The following is a 13477-nucleotide window of genomic DNA, read 5'->3' on the forward strand; positions in this document are numbered from 1 at the left end:
GCGCCATGAATCCAAGCAACTAAGCCCTGGAACCAGAAGGATTCTTCCTCACGTTGGCGTATGCTGACAACAATACTACCGTATCTGCCACCGCGCTGTGACGTGACACTCGACAAGCCAACAGCAATGGCAACTCGATATTGCATTTCATCTGTGGGGATATTAACAGACACACGGTTGATATCTACAAGCTCGCTCTTTCCCGGTCACCAGCAAAGCCGGGCATGTTCCGACTGGTCTTGAGGCGAATGAATTAGTCAACGACTCTTCCTACCCGGATGCTGGGATGCGATCTGCCGGGTTTGGGTGATTTAAGGGCCATCTGATCTCACTTGTTCCCAGGATTGGAGGGTGAGGAAGCGGGGGATTTTTTATTGGGTTCACTACCTTTTTTTCTTGGACTCAGGCGATCGTCTGCCTGCCGGAAGGTTGTACATTGAGAGGGAAGATAGCCCCCTACAATGGGTTTGCTATCAGACGGACAATGTTGACTCGAACATCTTACGCCGGGAAATAAAGATGATTTCTATTGACCTAAAACATAAGCATTTAAGGAGAAGACGTCCAACCTAACGTAATGGCCAAGCCACTGTCGTCCACTCTGCACCGGAGTTCTTCATGCACATGAAGAGTAATCCAAGGGTCTAACACGAATGGTTCGTGCGACGTTTCTCTCACACCGACCTGTGGCTTGTATCAAGGCTGCATGGGCCAACCTTACCACATTCAGCATGTCGGGGATTTTTCACGTGCATCCATGGCCACCCCCCAAGGTATCACGACCTCCTTCCTGTTCGTCTTGCAGCTCTTATCTTCAAACATCCACATTTGCTTGTAAGATACCGACTCTATGTCGTGCTCAGGCAGGAATTATGTGAGCTTGCGTCTGAAAGGGAAGTTGAGGAGAACGAAAAGGAAGAGGGTGTGCAGTGGCTGCTACTGCAGGGTGGTTAGATACCTTACTGTCTCGGCAAGGCAGACCGGACAAGAAGAAGCAAGAGAGATACGTGATGCTAAACGATGATGGTGGGAAGACTGATGGTTGATCTCATTTGCTTAGGCCAGCGAGCTTGGGAGTGCATACCGACACCGCTGCGAAATAAGGAGCTTTGCAAGTATAAAAGCCCCTGATTTCTCACTCATTCTTTGTGTTTTGAAGTCATCAACATCATCTTGCGCAGCTACCTGCGATACAAATCTTACAACATGGTCAGAATCACCTACCTCCTGCTATGCGTGGGCATCGCCCTAGCCCTACCGGTAGCCAAACGGGACAACGCACCAGTGCCCATTCCGGGAAAATATATTATCACCCTCAGGCCGGGAGTGGCACCCTCTTTTGAGACCCACCTGTCTTGGGTGAGAGACGTGCATACTCGGAGCCTCTCGCGCCGTGACGAATCTGGAATTGAGAAGGTCTACTCTGCCCTTGATTTCCATGGCTATGCAGGGTCCTTTGACGAGGAGACCATAGCTCAGATCAGGGCCAACCCTGATGTCAGTGCTTCTTAACACATATCCACATTCTTCCAACACATACCACCACCTTCTCACCCCCGTTACCTTCTCATAGCACTAATCCCCACCCAGGTCTACTCCGTAGAACAAGACCAAACCTTCCACCTAACCTACCACCTCCCCTCCCAACCCCGCCCTCGCCAAACAGGCCTCACCACCCAGAAAGACGCACCCTGGGGGCTGGGTAGTATCTCCCACCGAGCCCCCAACTCGACAGACTACATCTACGACAGCCGTGGCGATGCCGGGGACGGGTACACCGCCTACGTCGTCGACACCGGCATCCGCACCACCCACAATGAGTTTGAGGGGGGTAGGGCCATCTTTGGGTATAACGCCTACCCTGACGCGGACAGCGATGAGGACAATATTGGACATGGAACGCATGTCAGTGGGACGATTGCTGGGAAGATGTACGGGGTTGCGAAGAAGGCGAGGGTGGTGGCGGTGAAGGTTTTTGATTGGGGTTCTGTAAGTTATTTCTTTCTTTCTTTGCAAGGGTGCCCGGTTTGTTGTGACGCTCTCTCACGCCCTCTTTTGGAGTGCGGTGACCTTGTTGACACCCCCTTTACCCCTTTCCCCCCCTTTCCTACCCCACCTTTGCTAACACCACCACCTCACACAGTCGACAACCTCCATCGTCCTCGACGGCTACCTCTGGGCAGTAAACAACATCACCACCCCCGCCAAATCAGTCATCAACCTCTCCCTCGGCGGTCCCCAATCCGACGCCGTCGACTCCGCCATTGCAGCGGCATACTCCGCTGGTATTCTCACCGTCGTCGCCGCAGGGAACGACGGCCGTTCCTCTGACAATGGGTGGGGCAGTCCGGCCTCAGCTCCTGAGGCGTTGGCGGTGGGTGCGGTGGATGTGGAAAATGTCAGGCCTAGCTTTAGCAACTGGGGGCCGGGGGTGGACATCTGGGCTCCGGGGGTGATGGTGAGAAGCGCGTGGAATTGGGATGATGGTGATTATCTTGAGGTGGAGGGGACTAGTATGGCTAGTCCGCATGTTGCGGGGTTGGTGTTGTATCTCAGGAGTTTGGAGGGGGGAGGTCAGGGGGGGTTGGTGGGGGCGGTGGTGGATAAGGTTAGGGAGTTGGGGACTAAGGGGGTGGTGAAGGAGGCGGGAAGGGGGAGTGTTAACTTGTTGGCTTATAACGGGAATGGTGCTTGAGTTGAGGGAGACTGTTCGGACAGTATGTAGTAGAGTGGTTGATAGACAGGTTTCTTTTACGCGTGGCTTGTTTCTGGTCTAGATATCTGTAATGCATTGACTCACAAATCCAACGCAACAACCCCCTCATTCACCAGCGTAAAGTCAGGTAAAAACTCCCCCCCATTCGTCACATAAAGCGTCGTCCTCTCCTTTGCACTCCCCCTCCCAAAAGCACACGCGGTCGGGTTCAACAGTTTCGTGGCATTCTTCACAACCCACTGCGACCCCTCTGGGAGCGTAACACCAACAGCATAGTCGGGATGAGAAGCAATCCAAACCTTCCCACTACCACCATGTCCCAAATCAAGCGCGATATCATCATACACCACATCAGCCCCCGCATCAGAAGCACTAGACAGAACCTCAATGGCCCCAACTTGCTCGCCGTTCCAGCCGATCTTGACCCTGCCCAAATACCCCTGAGCGGAGTTGGTAAAGTAGAGGTATTGCCCCTGGGCTTTAAGACCGTTAATTCCCAAATGAGCAGTGGCAGTAGGTGTGAGAAGAGGTGACGAAAACGCCACGCTGTGGGCACCTGTCAAAAGGTTAACTTTCCACACTGCTCCCAAGGCAGAGTCCGCAGCGAGCAACAAGGTGGGATTGGTAGGGTGACGAGCAATTCCATTAAAGATAGTCGTGTTGGTGACTTGAGTGATGAACTTGACGCGTTGACTGGGGGCTTTGTTGAAGTTTACTGTCCAGACTGCCAGCGTTCCAGGGATGGCACGGGTAGCGAAGAGGTCCCAATCTGCGACGATGACAGCAAAGACGTCCGGGGCGATCTCGGCTATCCCCGAGATGCCGGTTGCGTTGTTGGGGTTGGCGAAGCTGTGGATGATGTCGGCTGCGGGGTTGGGGATGAGGGGGTTGATGGAGTATAAATGGGGCACGCTCATGGAGGTGAGGAGGAGGCGGGAGTTGGAGCGGACCGCGATGTTTTCGATAAAGTGGTTGGGGGGGAAGGTGTAGATGTTGCGGATGGGGGGGTTGGGGGGTGGTGTTTGGGTGAGGGCTGAGGATGCCCAGAGGGCGAGGGTGGCGAGGAGGAGTTTCATTTTCGGTGGGTAAGATGATGGGTAAAAAGTAGGATGTTGACTTTGGGAAATGGCATAATGTTATTTATGCTCGCGATTGTTGACATTTTAGCTCCGGAAATAAATGTCATCATTGGGGGCTGTCGTCTGAATCAATAGTCTAGAGCCACATCCATGGAACTGGAGGGCCTGCGCTAGACCTGAGTGCTGTAGTATGCATGAAACTATCCAAAAAAACGAGGTCTTATTGGGTGCTCGCACTTCTGCGTTTTCGGGCAGAGAATAGTCCGAGCCGAGGATTGTGCTGCCGGCAGGCAGAAGCGTTGCTGAAGCCTGTCAGCTCTTTTCTCTTCCATCATGCGGCGCTACTCAGACTTACGAATACGTCGATGGCACCTAGTGCTATCCACAATCTCGAGTCAGACCACTATTTCCGGTGATTGCTCGCCGCGATCAATTTTCAGATCAACGGCGAATCCTGCCCAAGACGAGATTTCCAATGGACGATAGCAACGCGGTCAAAGGCGTGGCCCCAGGATCGCACTTGGAACACCCACAACCGTGGGCTGGACCAGCTGTATCCTCGATCAACTGCAGAGTATCATACAAGCCTCTCAGACTTGAACAATCTTTTCGACTGCTCAAATTCCAGTCCCCGTGCGACACAGCCAGTCCCAAAATTGAATGCACGCTAACGGAGCGGTCCATGGGCGATTGTCAAGGGAAATACGTTGCTCTGTCATATACATGAGGAGACTCTGTCGCACGAAGAGAGATAGTTGTCGAGATCTCTCATTGTCAACGGGAAGCCAGCTCTCATCACGGAGAGTCTCTATGAGGCTCTGACACACCTTCCCACGGCACGGGGAGACTTGGTACCCGTCTTAGCCTATTCCGAAATCTGGATCGACGCGTTGTGTATCAATCAGCAAGATGCGGTCGAAAAGTCCGCGCAAGTTGGCAGCATGCGCGATGTCTTCTCCAATGCCGCTTGGACAGTCGCCTGGATGGGCCCCTCGGCGGATGGGAGCGATATGTTGTTGCGAGACATACGCAAGGTCATAGTCCCCGAGGTCAAGCACTCACCCCCGACCATCCGATCATTCTTCAGCAGAGTTTTGTGGCAGCGCATGTGGATATTGCAAGAGTTATCGTGTCGAAAAATCTTTTGTTCCTGTGTGGGCATGAGTTTCTAGACGAAGATATGCTCCAGACATTTTGTGAGTTCATATCTGGAATGGCTCGACCGAATATCAGGAGCCCAGATCGTCCAATCTGAGCTGTGGGGTTTGTTGACGCTGAGGATGAACTTGTTAGCAGGGAGACAAGCGTTTTCGGTTGGGCTGCAATGGCCTTTGATATTCTGGATGGACGCGGCGAAAGATTTCGAGCGCGCTGACCCTCGGGACAGCATCTTTGCGCTTCTTGGATTGATCATGCCCGAGGAGAGGCAGGGCATTACTTGCGATTGCAATTCACCTCTGTGCGAAGTGTTTTGGAACGCCATCAGGGTCACAGCAATGCTATTGACGGTCGATGATGTGGAGAAGACACTCAACTCCTTGATTACTAACCATTTTCTTGGAGAGAGAACAAGATCCAGGAACCTAATCCACTCGAACCAGTTATTCCTGCCCGGCGGCATTGCGACGGCGTAGCCTGTCTATCCCGAGCTCTCTGCTTCAACATGCCTAAACTTGAGGAAATAAGCGGCCAGCAACGTGTTGAACATACTATAAAGCAGCAGCGAGTGCGTCGTCGGATGGATAGTGAGCGCCAACGGGATGTGTGGGTTTTCCATTCTAGGACTCGGGCTGGCCGTTCTTCGGTGCTATATACAAGAATCCTTTCAACCAAGGTCGAATTTACTGCCCAGAAATACCCCGCAGGAAAGAGTCGTACGCCGCCTTCTTTTGGTAGTTGTTGTTCCAAAGAAGCGCGTCACCTTCACCCTGGAAAGTCTGGGGAACCCACGAGTACCTGTCACTGACGCCCTATTTCTCACTGTTAGCAACTGTAAAACCAGACTTGTCATATCAAGCGGACGCACCCAAATGGTCATGCCAACGCAGCGGGGAACATTCATGCACGACCGGGCAACACGGCCATAAGCATCAGCCAAAGCCTGCAGCTTCTGAGCATTGGATGGTGTCCTCATGCGGATATCGATCTCAGTGTAGGCAACGTCAACACCAAGGTCGGCGGTGATCTTCAAGGCGGCAGTAAGGTCCGCCTCAGAGGGGGTGGGGGTGGATTGGGTTGGGGTGCTTTCGGTGACCAAGTGGCCTTGGTAACCAACACCGTCGATTCTGACTCCGTACTGCTGGCAGAGTCTCACGATACGAGCGGCACCTTCGACCTTGGGTCCCAGGTACTCGAGGTTGTAGTCGTTGTAGTACAGCTTGGCGGAAGGATCGGCGGCAGCGGCAATGCGGAAGGCCATGGGGATGTATGCTTCACCGATGGTGCGGAGGAAGACGTTGTCGCGGTATGTACCGTCCTCGTTGAGAGCTTCAAAGATGTCAGCATCGTCACTGGCTTTTACAATTTCTCAAGACATCTACCTTCGTTGACGACATCCCAGTGGTTGCACTGCCCACGGTACCGTCCCATGACCTGGTTGATGTGGTTGGTCATGACCTGGATCAAGGTGGCGTTGTTGAAGCGGCTGTTGGACACCCAACCAGGGAGCTGAGAGTACCAGACAAGAGTATGGCAGCGAACGTGCTTGCCGTTCTGGCGTGCCCAGTTCATGTGCTGATCGGCAGCGCCCCAGTTGAACTGCCCGCGGTTAGGCTCGGTGGCATCCCACTTCTGGGCGTTCTCCGGCGTGATGGAGCCGAACTCGCTGCGGATGATGTTCTGCTCTGAGTTGTCGTTGCGGACCGTGAGGGAGGTACCGATGTACTCGCGGCCGGCGGCAATCATGGCCTGGTTGAGGGTCCGTACTTGACGGTGGAAGAGCCTGTGGCAGCGGATGTTAGGTTCTCTCTGCATGTCAGGGGCAGCGAGACTGGTACTTACTCCACAGCCTCATGGTCAACGGGCACCGGATTGGCGGTGACAAAGCCACCAAGGGCGAGGGCAACAGAAGGAAGGAATCTCATCTTGTCCGTCTTCGTTGGCTATATGGCAAAGCGACTGATAGGGCGGAAGATGGAGGTGCACCGGAAAGCATGGTGGTTACCCGGAGGGAGACTTTGCCCTAATATACCCAAAAGCAAGCCTTTACCTGAGAATTCGGAGATATGTGGGGACTCAAGAACCCCTTGATGGGTGATACAGACAAGAGTTCTTCATCAAACAGGGTTCCATATTTCATGGCCTGGGCGACCGGATAATTACAAGATCTGAGTGACTATGGAGTCGACAAGCCTTGGTCGATAGCATATTGCAGCCGCACCAATACAACTTGGTCGGATCCGGATAAAGTCAATTAATGACCTCTTCATCCGCCCGTAGCCTAGCTCCGAGGGAATGTAACGTCTTGCGATTGATGGGTTGAGGTCCGCGTGGTAAAAGGTTAAATCGATATAGGCGATAGGTATATTGAGAAGTTGGCCCTGACAATCTTCTTCAGCATTTGGATCAAGTTTAGTTCGTTACATGAGGTGACCTGTCTCCTTGTGTAGGTAGGGAACATGTGTAGATGCAGGACCGTTGGATTTCGCGAGGTATAAGTAGTCCGGTAAAATTGGTAGAAGTAGCAGGGTACCTATATTAGACCTATTAAACAATGCAGGACACAATGTAGCTATGAGACCTGGCTGTTGAGATACCTAGGACATACAACGAGGAGAGTGATGGTTGAAGGTACCATAGTGGGAATTTGACTTGTCAAATAGAGTCTGCAGTGGGCCAACAGAGTCTGCAGGAGGCCAACAAAGTCTACAGGGCAGGCCCACATATCGTCACTAAGATATAGGGGGCACCTGGCGTACACCCCCCTATACGGTCCCTATTTCTCGCGCCTGGCTCGTTTAATCAGCTACTGCTTCAGTGGCTCAATGGACGACCCTGCCGTCCACCCATGTGAGAGCAATACTCCTGTGAGATTGGCAGTCAGGTTGCTCCAGGGCTTTGGCCCTGGGCCCACAAATATGGGAAAGGATAAGGAAAGGTTTTGCTCTCCGGAGTTGTTTGTTCGAGTACTTAACAATACCATCTACATTAACAAATTTTCGCAGCCGTCCATCAACCCAGTAAGTCTTCCGCTGTTAAATAGGCCCTGCGTCCGATCCCAGGTGCGCACCCATTAACCTTCTTCTTCTGCAGCGCTTCCACGGCCCACACCCACCACCACCACCCATCACCACCCACTGGCTCACCACTGGCTCACCTACTGGCTCACTCACTGGGCCCAGTCACCAGTGGAATCCAATAGAGGCCGGCTCAGTGGAAGACCACTGGGCTGGCCACTGTAGCTTTTGGTCAGAAAGTGGGCCTGTCCTGTAGACTCTGTTTAATTGCAGACTCTGTTGACTTAAATATATCTAACGTTATTTGATAGGCAAAGTCAAATTGCCCTGGCCCACACTCGGTACGGTATACATAATGCCCCTCAATACCCCTGAATAACAATTGTATCCTAGTACTACCTCTGAATTTCGCCAGATTATGAACTCGGGGCCCTGGACGTGATACTTGTTGTCTGTGTCTTAGACAGGCGCTTAACTCGATGTTTCGAGGCTTTGGGACCCGGAGCTAATCACTTGAGTCTACATTGCACCATGGGGCTGACAAGTCGCTTGGAAGCTCACTCCATTCTCCGAACATGGCGACCATTCATGTGATAGCTAGAGCCTTGTCGGGTTTTGTTGAGCGCAATTTCCATCCAATGCAAAGAGGCTGTGACATTGCACTCGTTCTTCTGTAATATGGATCCTGCTCTAAATATGGCCGCATTGAGTTATACCGTCGACTCAATCTCAACAACAGCTGATCCTGTAGGTGACTTGCCTATCGGCCTCCACATCATAGCCAACAGCCCTTCGGGTGATTGATCGAGGTTGCCAACTCCAATGCCATTGACAAATCCCCAGTCGTTACAACGGGAGACTTCCAATAGATGACTTAATAATGGAAACTTCCAAGGCTCCTGGCTTCTTTTCATGTATACAATCACTTACCTACCTTGGCTGAAACTATATTGTTAGTTGCTGGGCCTACAGAAGAGCTGCGAATTACAATGCGTTCGCTACATCAATTCGCTTCAAGAAAATCAAAGACACAGGTCAAATCGTAGAACCACGAACAGTTGACTGCTATACGTAAATCAATCCTAATTGAAACTATATCCCTATGGGAAAGCTTGCTCTGGGAATTTAACACACCGGGAACCTTGTAGAATAGAGCATTCTTGGACTAGCAAACCTTGCCGCAGTAAAACCAATCCATCCACGCCTAATCCTAACGTATGTGAGCATATTCCCCGAAATCAGTGCCTTTAAGATAACGAGAAGATGCAAGATACACCCCTCGTTTATGTATTACAAGCACCCCCACACTAACACTTAGAATGTAAATTATTATGGTCACAAATGCCGCCATTTTGTTTAGTATGATTCTGGGGCACTTTCAATTGGTCCCGGGCTAAATCCCTGTGCGGAGGGAGTGTGTATGTCTGATCCTGAACTGGACCTCAAGACTGATGGCCAGGAACTTTGCTCAGGCACCACAGATTTAGCCCTTCCGTTGCCTGGTATGCTGACACTATCTTCAGAGTGGGTTGCAATGAACTCTGATTCGAACGCCAACCCAGGTGAAGGTGAGGTCTCGGTTATTGTATTCATCCATGCATCCAAAAGAGAGCTTAACCCTTCAGAGATTGCCCGCTCGAGATTTGAACCTTCCTCGCCCGATGAAGAGATTGCATCATGTGTAAGACCTTGCAGTTTGTTTGAGATTAGACTTGGGCCTCGATTCCTCACAAACTCAACGAAACCACTGACGTCCTCAGACAAGGCGCGATCAACATATGGTGAGTCTGGCCTGCTGTGAGTTGGGAATAGAATAGCCCAGACATCGTACCATTTTTCCATCTCCGAAACAGCTTTGGACTTTTTTGATAATCTGTTCATTTGAGAATGGGTCAGGAAGCCGCGCTGATGCACTTGATATTCGCAACGTCGCTCCTTGACATGTTCGATTAAAGCCTCCTCAGAAGGAAATGTGGTGTTGCAAAAGTCGCAGTAGAATTCGTGGTAGTGCGCTCTTCGGAGGTGTTGTTTAATCCGAGAAACATTCTGAAGATTGAGTGGAAAACATTTTCTATGCTGCACTGGATTGAACTTCCAGAAGTGGCACGCCAGTCGACCAGTGCGCTCAGGATTTGAAACGCCAATAGCAGGTCGTTTACGAGGTCTGTTGTGCTCCATCCCCTCTTCGTCATCGTCTTCGTCCATGTCCGATCTTTTGCCCCTTCCGCCACTAAAAGGCTGTTTATTGGCAACAGCAGTCGACCGCAGCTTTGGCGACTGGTATGGAGACGCAGCGCCGGTGGTATCTCCATCGGGTTGGGGCCCTGTATGTCTGAAACCATCCTCCATGTAGTATACTATTGAGCGATTGATTTGTGCCAGACCAAGAATTCCCAACTGCAGGACCGAGCTGTCATCAAGGAAAGATGACCAATTCCTCCCAAAGGCGTTTCGGACTAAGCAATCATTCCCTGCGATGCTTCCCTCGGCTTCTGCTTTGAAACCCGGCACCTGCTTGTTATTCCTTAGCCTTGACTCTGACTTAAGCCCCATTTTGTGGCTTAGGTGGCCAGCCTTGAGTAGAGCAAAACTAGCTGGCCGGGCTATGTTACTTCCGATTGCTGCGTCGACGTCCTGATGCAGACCAACCTCGCACAGTCGATGAAATAGGCCTAGGCTAGTGGCTTTCAAGTTTTTATCGCCACTTGCCCACAAGGTCCAACACACTTGACATTTCCTCCTTTGATGAATCTGACGCGAAGAGCTGTTGATCCATTCGCGACATGTATCATGACTTTCCGACAAAATGCATGACGGTGAAGGACCGTCAGGAATAGTCATGCCGCCACCTCCCATGCAAGGACACTGTACAAACTCTTCCCAGTTATCCGGCCGAATTCCAACCCTTTTCCCATTATGCATGCGAGACCCAATATTGCAAAATGGACGAACTGAATTGGTTGCAGATGGCTGAAACTTTTTCCAAGGCCTTTGCATTATGATGTCTTCGGGCTCCTGATTGCTGAAAAACTGCCGACGGGTGTTCCACCGCCGTATAAGGTATAAGCCATCTTGCTTTGCAACTTCAAGAACCTCAATTTCGGCACTACAAGCATCCGAATGGTAGCAACAGCGCTTTGGCGTACCGATAGCGGGCAATTCCCCCATTTGCTTGCTTTTGGTAACAACGTCGCCTGAGCAACAGCCAACAAGCCAAAACGCGAGGTTGCAGGTCTTACTTATGCCTTGCTGTATGTCGCCAAGGTCTCCCTGGCCCACTTGGATCGTCGAGGATTTGATGATCTTCGTCAAATCGATGAAATTGGGTTGCCAGGCTTGGCTCTCAGCTGGCGTTGCCCTCCAACGACGGCATCTTGTTAACAAACGCGCTACCCGGTTTGTTTTGCACCTTTGCATCTCTCTAAGCTTAGGTTGCCCAAGGTAATGCTGGCTGCGAGTCAGGCTGCCCAACGCCATGACAAGGTCCTCTTCACGGTCCGTGATTGGAACAGTGATCATTGTCCATTCCTGCTTCCTCAGCCAAGGATGATCCTCCTCTTTACGCAATTTCACTCCCACAGCTTTCAGGGGACCGAGGTAAAGTTGAATGACAGGGCTGTCGAAGTCTTCGATATGAGCGATGGTGTCCTGATAGAGCGGATGATTACGATCCTTCTTGTCGACTTCAAGTTGTCGTACCGACAGGGCAATTGTGTACTCGCCTGCCGCTATCGATTTCGGCACGATCTCCCCATTCCGTGTGCTGGTTGTGTTGTCGATACGTTCAGGAAAGACGAGGGCCGTAAAAGAATGAGGAAACCGCCCCATAATGTCGGAGGTGGTTAATCTGAAGAATAAGTAAATTAGCCTCATTCCAAAATAAAAAAGAATCCGAGACTGGTAACGCAATGCTTACTTTTGCAGTGATTCATTAACTTTCATTGGATTCCAGTCCAAGCAGCCCCTTGAATATCCTTTCCCACGGCCAAAAAGAACCCCTCGAACCGACTCAGCCACCACTAATAAAAATGAATCTCCAAAACGATCCAGCATGTATGACATCACATCAAGGACTATTATTTCATTGATCATGTTGAACATTGCTGCGGTTAGACTCCTGCAAACTTGTGCCAGACATGCATTGAGCTCCGAATTGAGGATTATATTCGTTTTCAGGAAACCGAGAAGGCAGGTGGTTAATTTGCCATAGGTAACGAGAGACTCTTTCAGCCTTTCACGTAGGAGGCTTTTGTCTCCATCAACAACCCAGCCCTGAATCATGGATGCCAGATTTAGTATGCCGAGCAGCAGGGTCGACTCACGATATCCGGAACCAATTTGAGGATGCAATGTAATAGCTCGATGATGACTCCACGGAACGCGACTGTAACTGGGGCCTGAGTAGACGCGTAACCGACTGTGCCACGTTTGCCCCAGTTTGAGGTTTACTCCACAGCTTGGTTCCTGGGGTTGCGTTGGGCTTTCAACAATGGTTCTCTTCATCTGCTCGTTATGGTAAACAGTCAGTGCTCCACTTCGAGATCGCGCTAGTTTGTATGATGGACCGCTGTAAAACTCACCCCGCTGCGTTTCAGATGTGGTTGACCGCTCTCATCGCGTGTTTCTTGCCAGTTACTGGAGGTGGAACTTTCAAGAGCGCGCGGATGAGCTGGTCTCACAACCGCCATGTAGGTTGTTGGTACCATCATGGAGTGATAGCAGGCACGTCAAGACAAGAGGAATATGAGTACTGTGCCCTCATGTTATATCGCCGAAAGACTGTTACTCAACGCGTCCACATCTGGAAGGTGGCCAGGCTGGAGTCGCGAGGGGTGAATGTTGGGATGTCGTCGAGTGCGGGGCAAAACATCTGGTGTGATATAGCCCGTGCCCAAATCCCCCGATCCCGTTGGGTAGACCAATCAAAAATTGTCAAAGTAGTCTTCGATGCCTGGGTCACGCAGATAAAGCGGCACAAACTTGTGCTCAGCCACCGCCCATGCTACGCTCGTTTACTTCGGCGTGCAGATGCATGCATGGTCACGTGTAGCCGTGTGACTGCCATGTAATAAAGCTTTTACACCAATGACCTTCATGTGGCGCACTTAAGCAGGCTTACACTCATCAAACACGCAAGGCAGAGCTATTTCTGAGGCAGCCATCATAACTGCACAAGAAGAGACCAGGGCGACCAGAGCGTGCAAATCTAAGTAACATCGCACTTTCACACAGGTTAGGTATCGACTACAAATTGCATGGACCAACTACCTATGTATTTTTCCTATCAAACCTTAACCGCTTCATGAACTTTGCCATCCTACCAGGTAAGGTACCTAGATTGCCCGCTCTCTTCCTCCTCCATCACATGAACGACGCGCCCTTGACGCTGAATGAACTGGAACGGCATTGTCGGTTCATATGTTGGAACCGTCAAGTGATCTTGACAGCCAACACATCCAGCAGGCATATGCATAGTCTCCTGTATACTGGCCGGTCTGTGAATAAGT

At 51.1% G+C, this 13477-nt stretch overlaps 3 protein-coding genes across 3 annotated transcripts; 1 reads left to right on the forward strand and 2 right to left on the reverse strand.

The window, feature by feature from the left end:
* Positions 1–1206: 1206 nt before the first annotated feature.
* On the forward strand, positions 1207–2695 carry SUB2_3 (Suppressor of the cold-sensitive snRNP biogenesis mutant brr1-1; the record flags this gene model as incomplete). Its single annotated transcript, XM_062891439.1, has 3 exons — positions 1207–1497; positions 1591–1989; positions 2144–2695. 3 exons carry the CDS (start codon positions 1207–1209, stop codon positions 2693–2695), a joined length of 1242 nt encoding a protein of 413 aa, XP_062742938.1.
* A 101-nt stretch (positions 2696–2796) lies between these two features.
* QC762_510300 (uncharacterized protein) lies at positions 2797–3792 on the reverse strand (the record flags this gene model as incomplete). The annotated part of the gene is made up of 1 exon (XM_062891438.1): positions 2797–3792. The coding sequence occupies one exon, from the start codon at positions 3790–3792 to the stop codon at positions 2797–2799; it is 996 nt and encodes a 331-aa protein (XP_062742939.1).
* Positions 3793–5485: 1693 nt separating this feature from the next.
* On the reverse strand, positions 5486–7051 carry QC762_510290 (uncharacterized protein). Its single transcript, XM_062891437.1, has 4 exons — positions 6796–7051; positions 6336–6736; positions 5822–6282; positions 5486–5765 (listed from the first exon to the last, which is right to left on the reverse strand). Exons 1-4 carry the CDS (start codon positions 6876–6878, stop codon positions 5637–5639), a joined length of 1074 nt encoding a protein of 357 aa, XP_062742940.1. The 5' UTR covers positions 6879–7051; the 3' UTR covers positions 5486–5636.
* Between the last annotated feature and the right edge of the window lie 6426 nt (positions 7052–13477).

Source organism: Podospora pseudocomata, chromosome 5, assembly GCF_035222375.1.
Source record: "Podospora pseudocomata strain CBS 415.72m chromosome 5, whole genome shotgun sequence".
Taxonomy (NCBI): domain Eukaryota; kingdom Fungi; phylum Ascomycota; class Sordariomycetes; order Sordariales; family Podosporaceae; genus Podospora; species Podospora pseudocomata.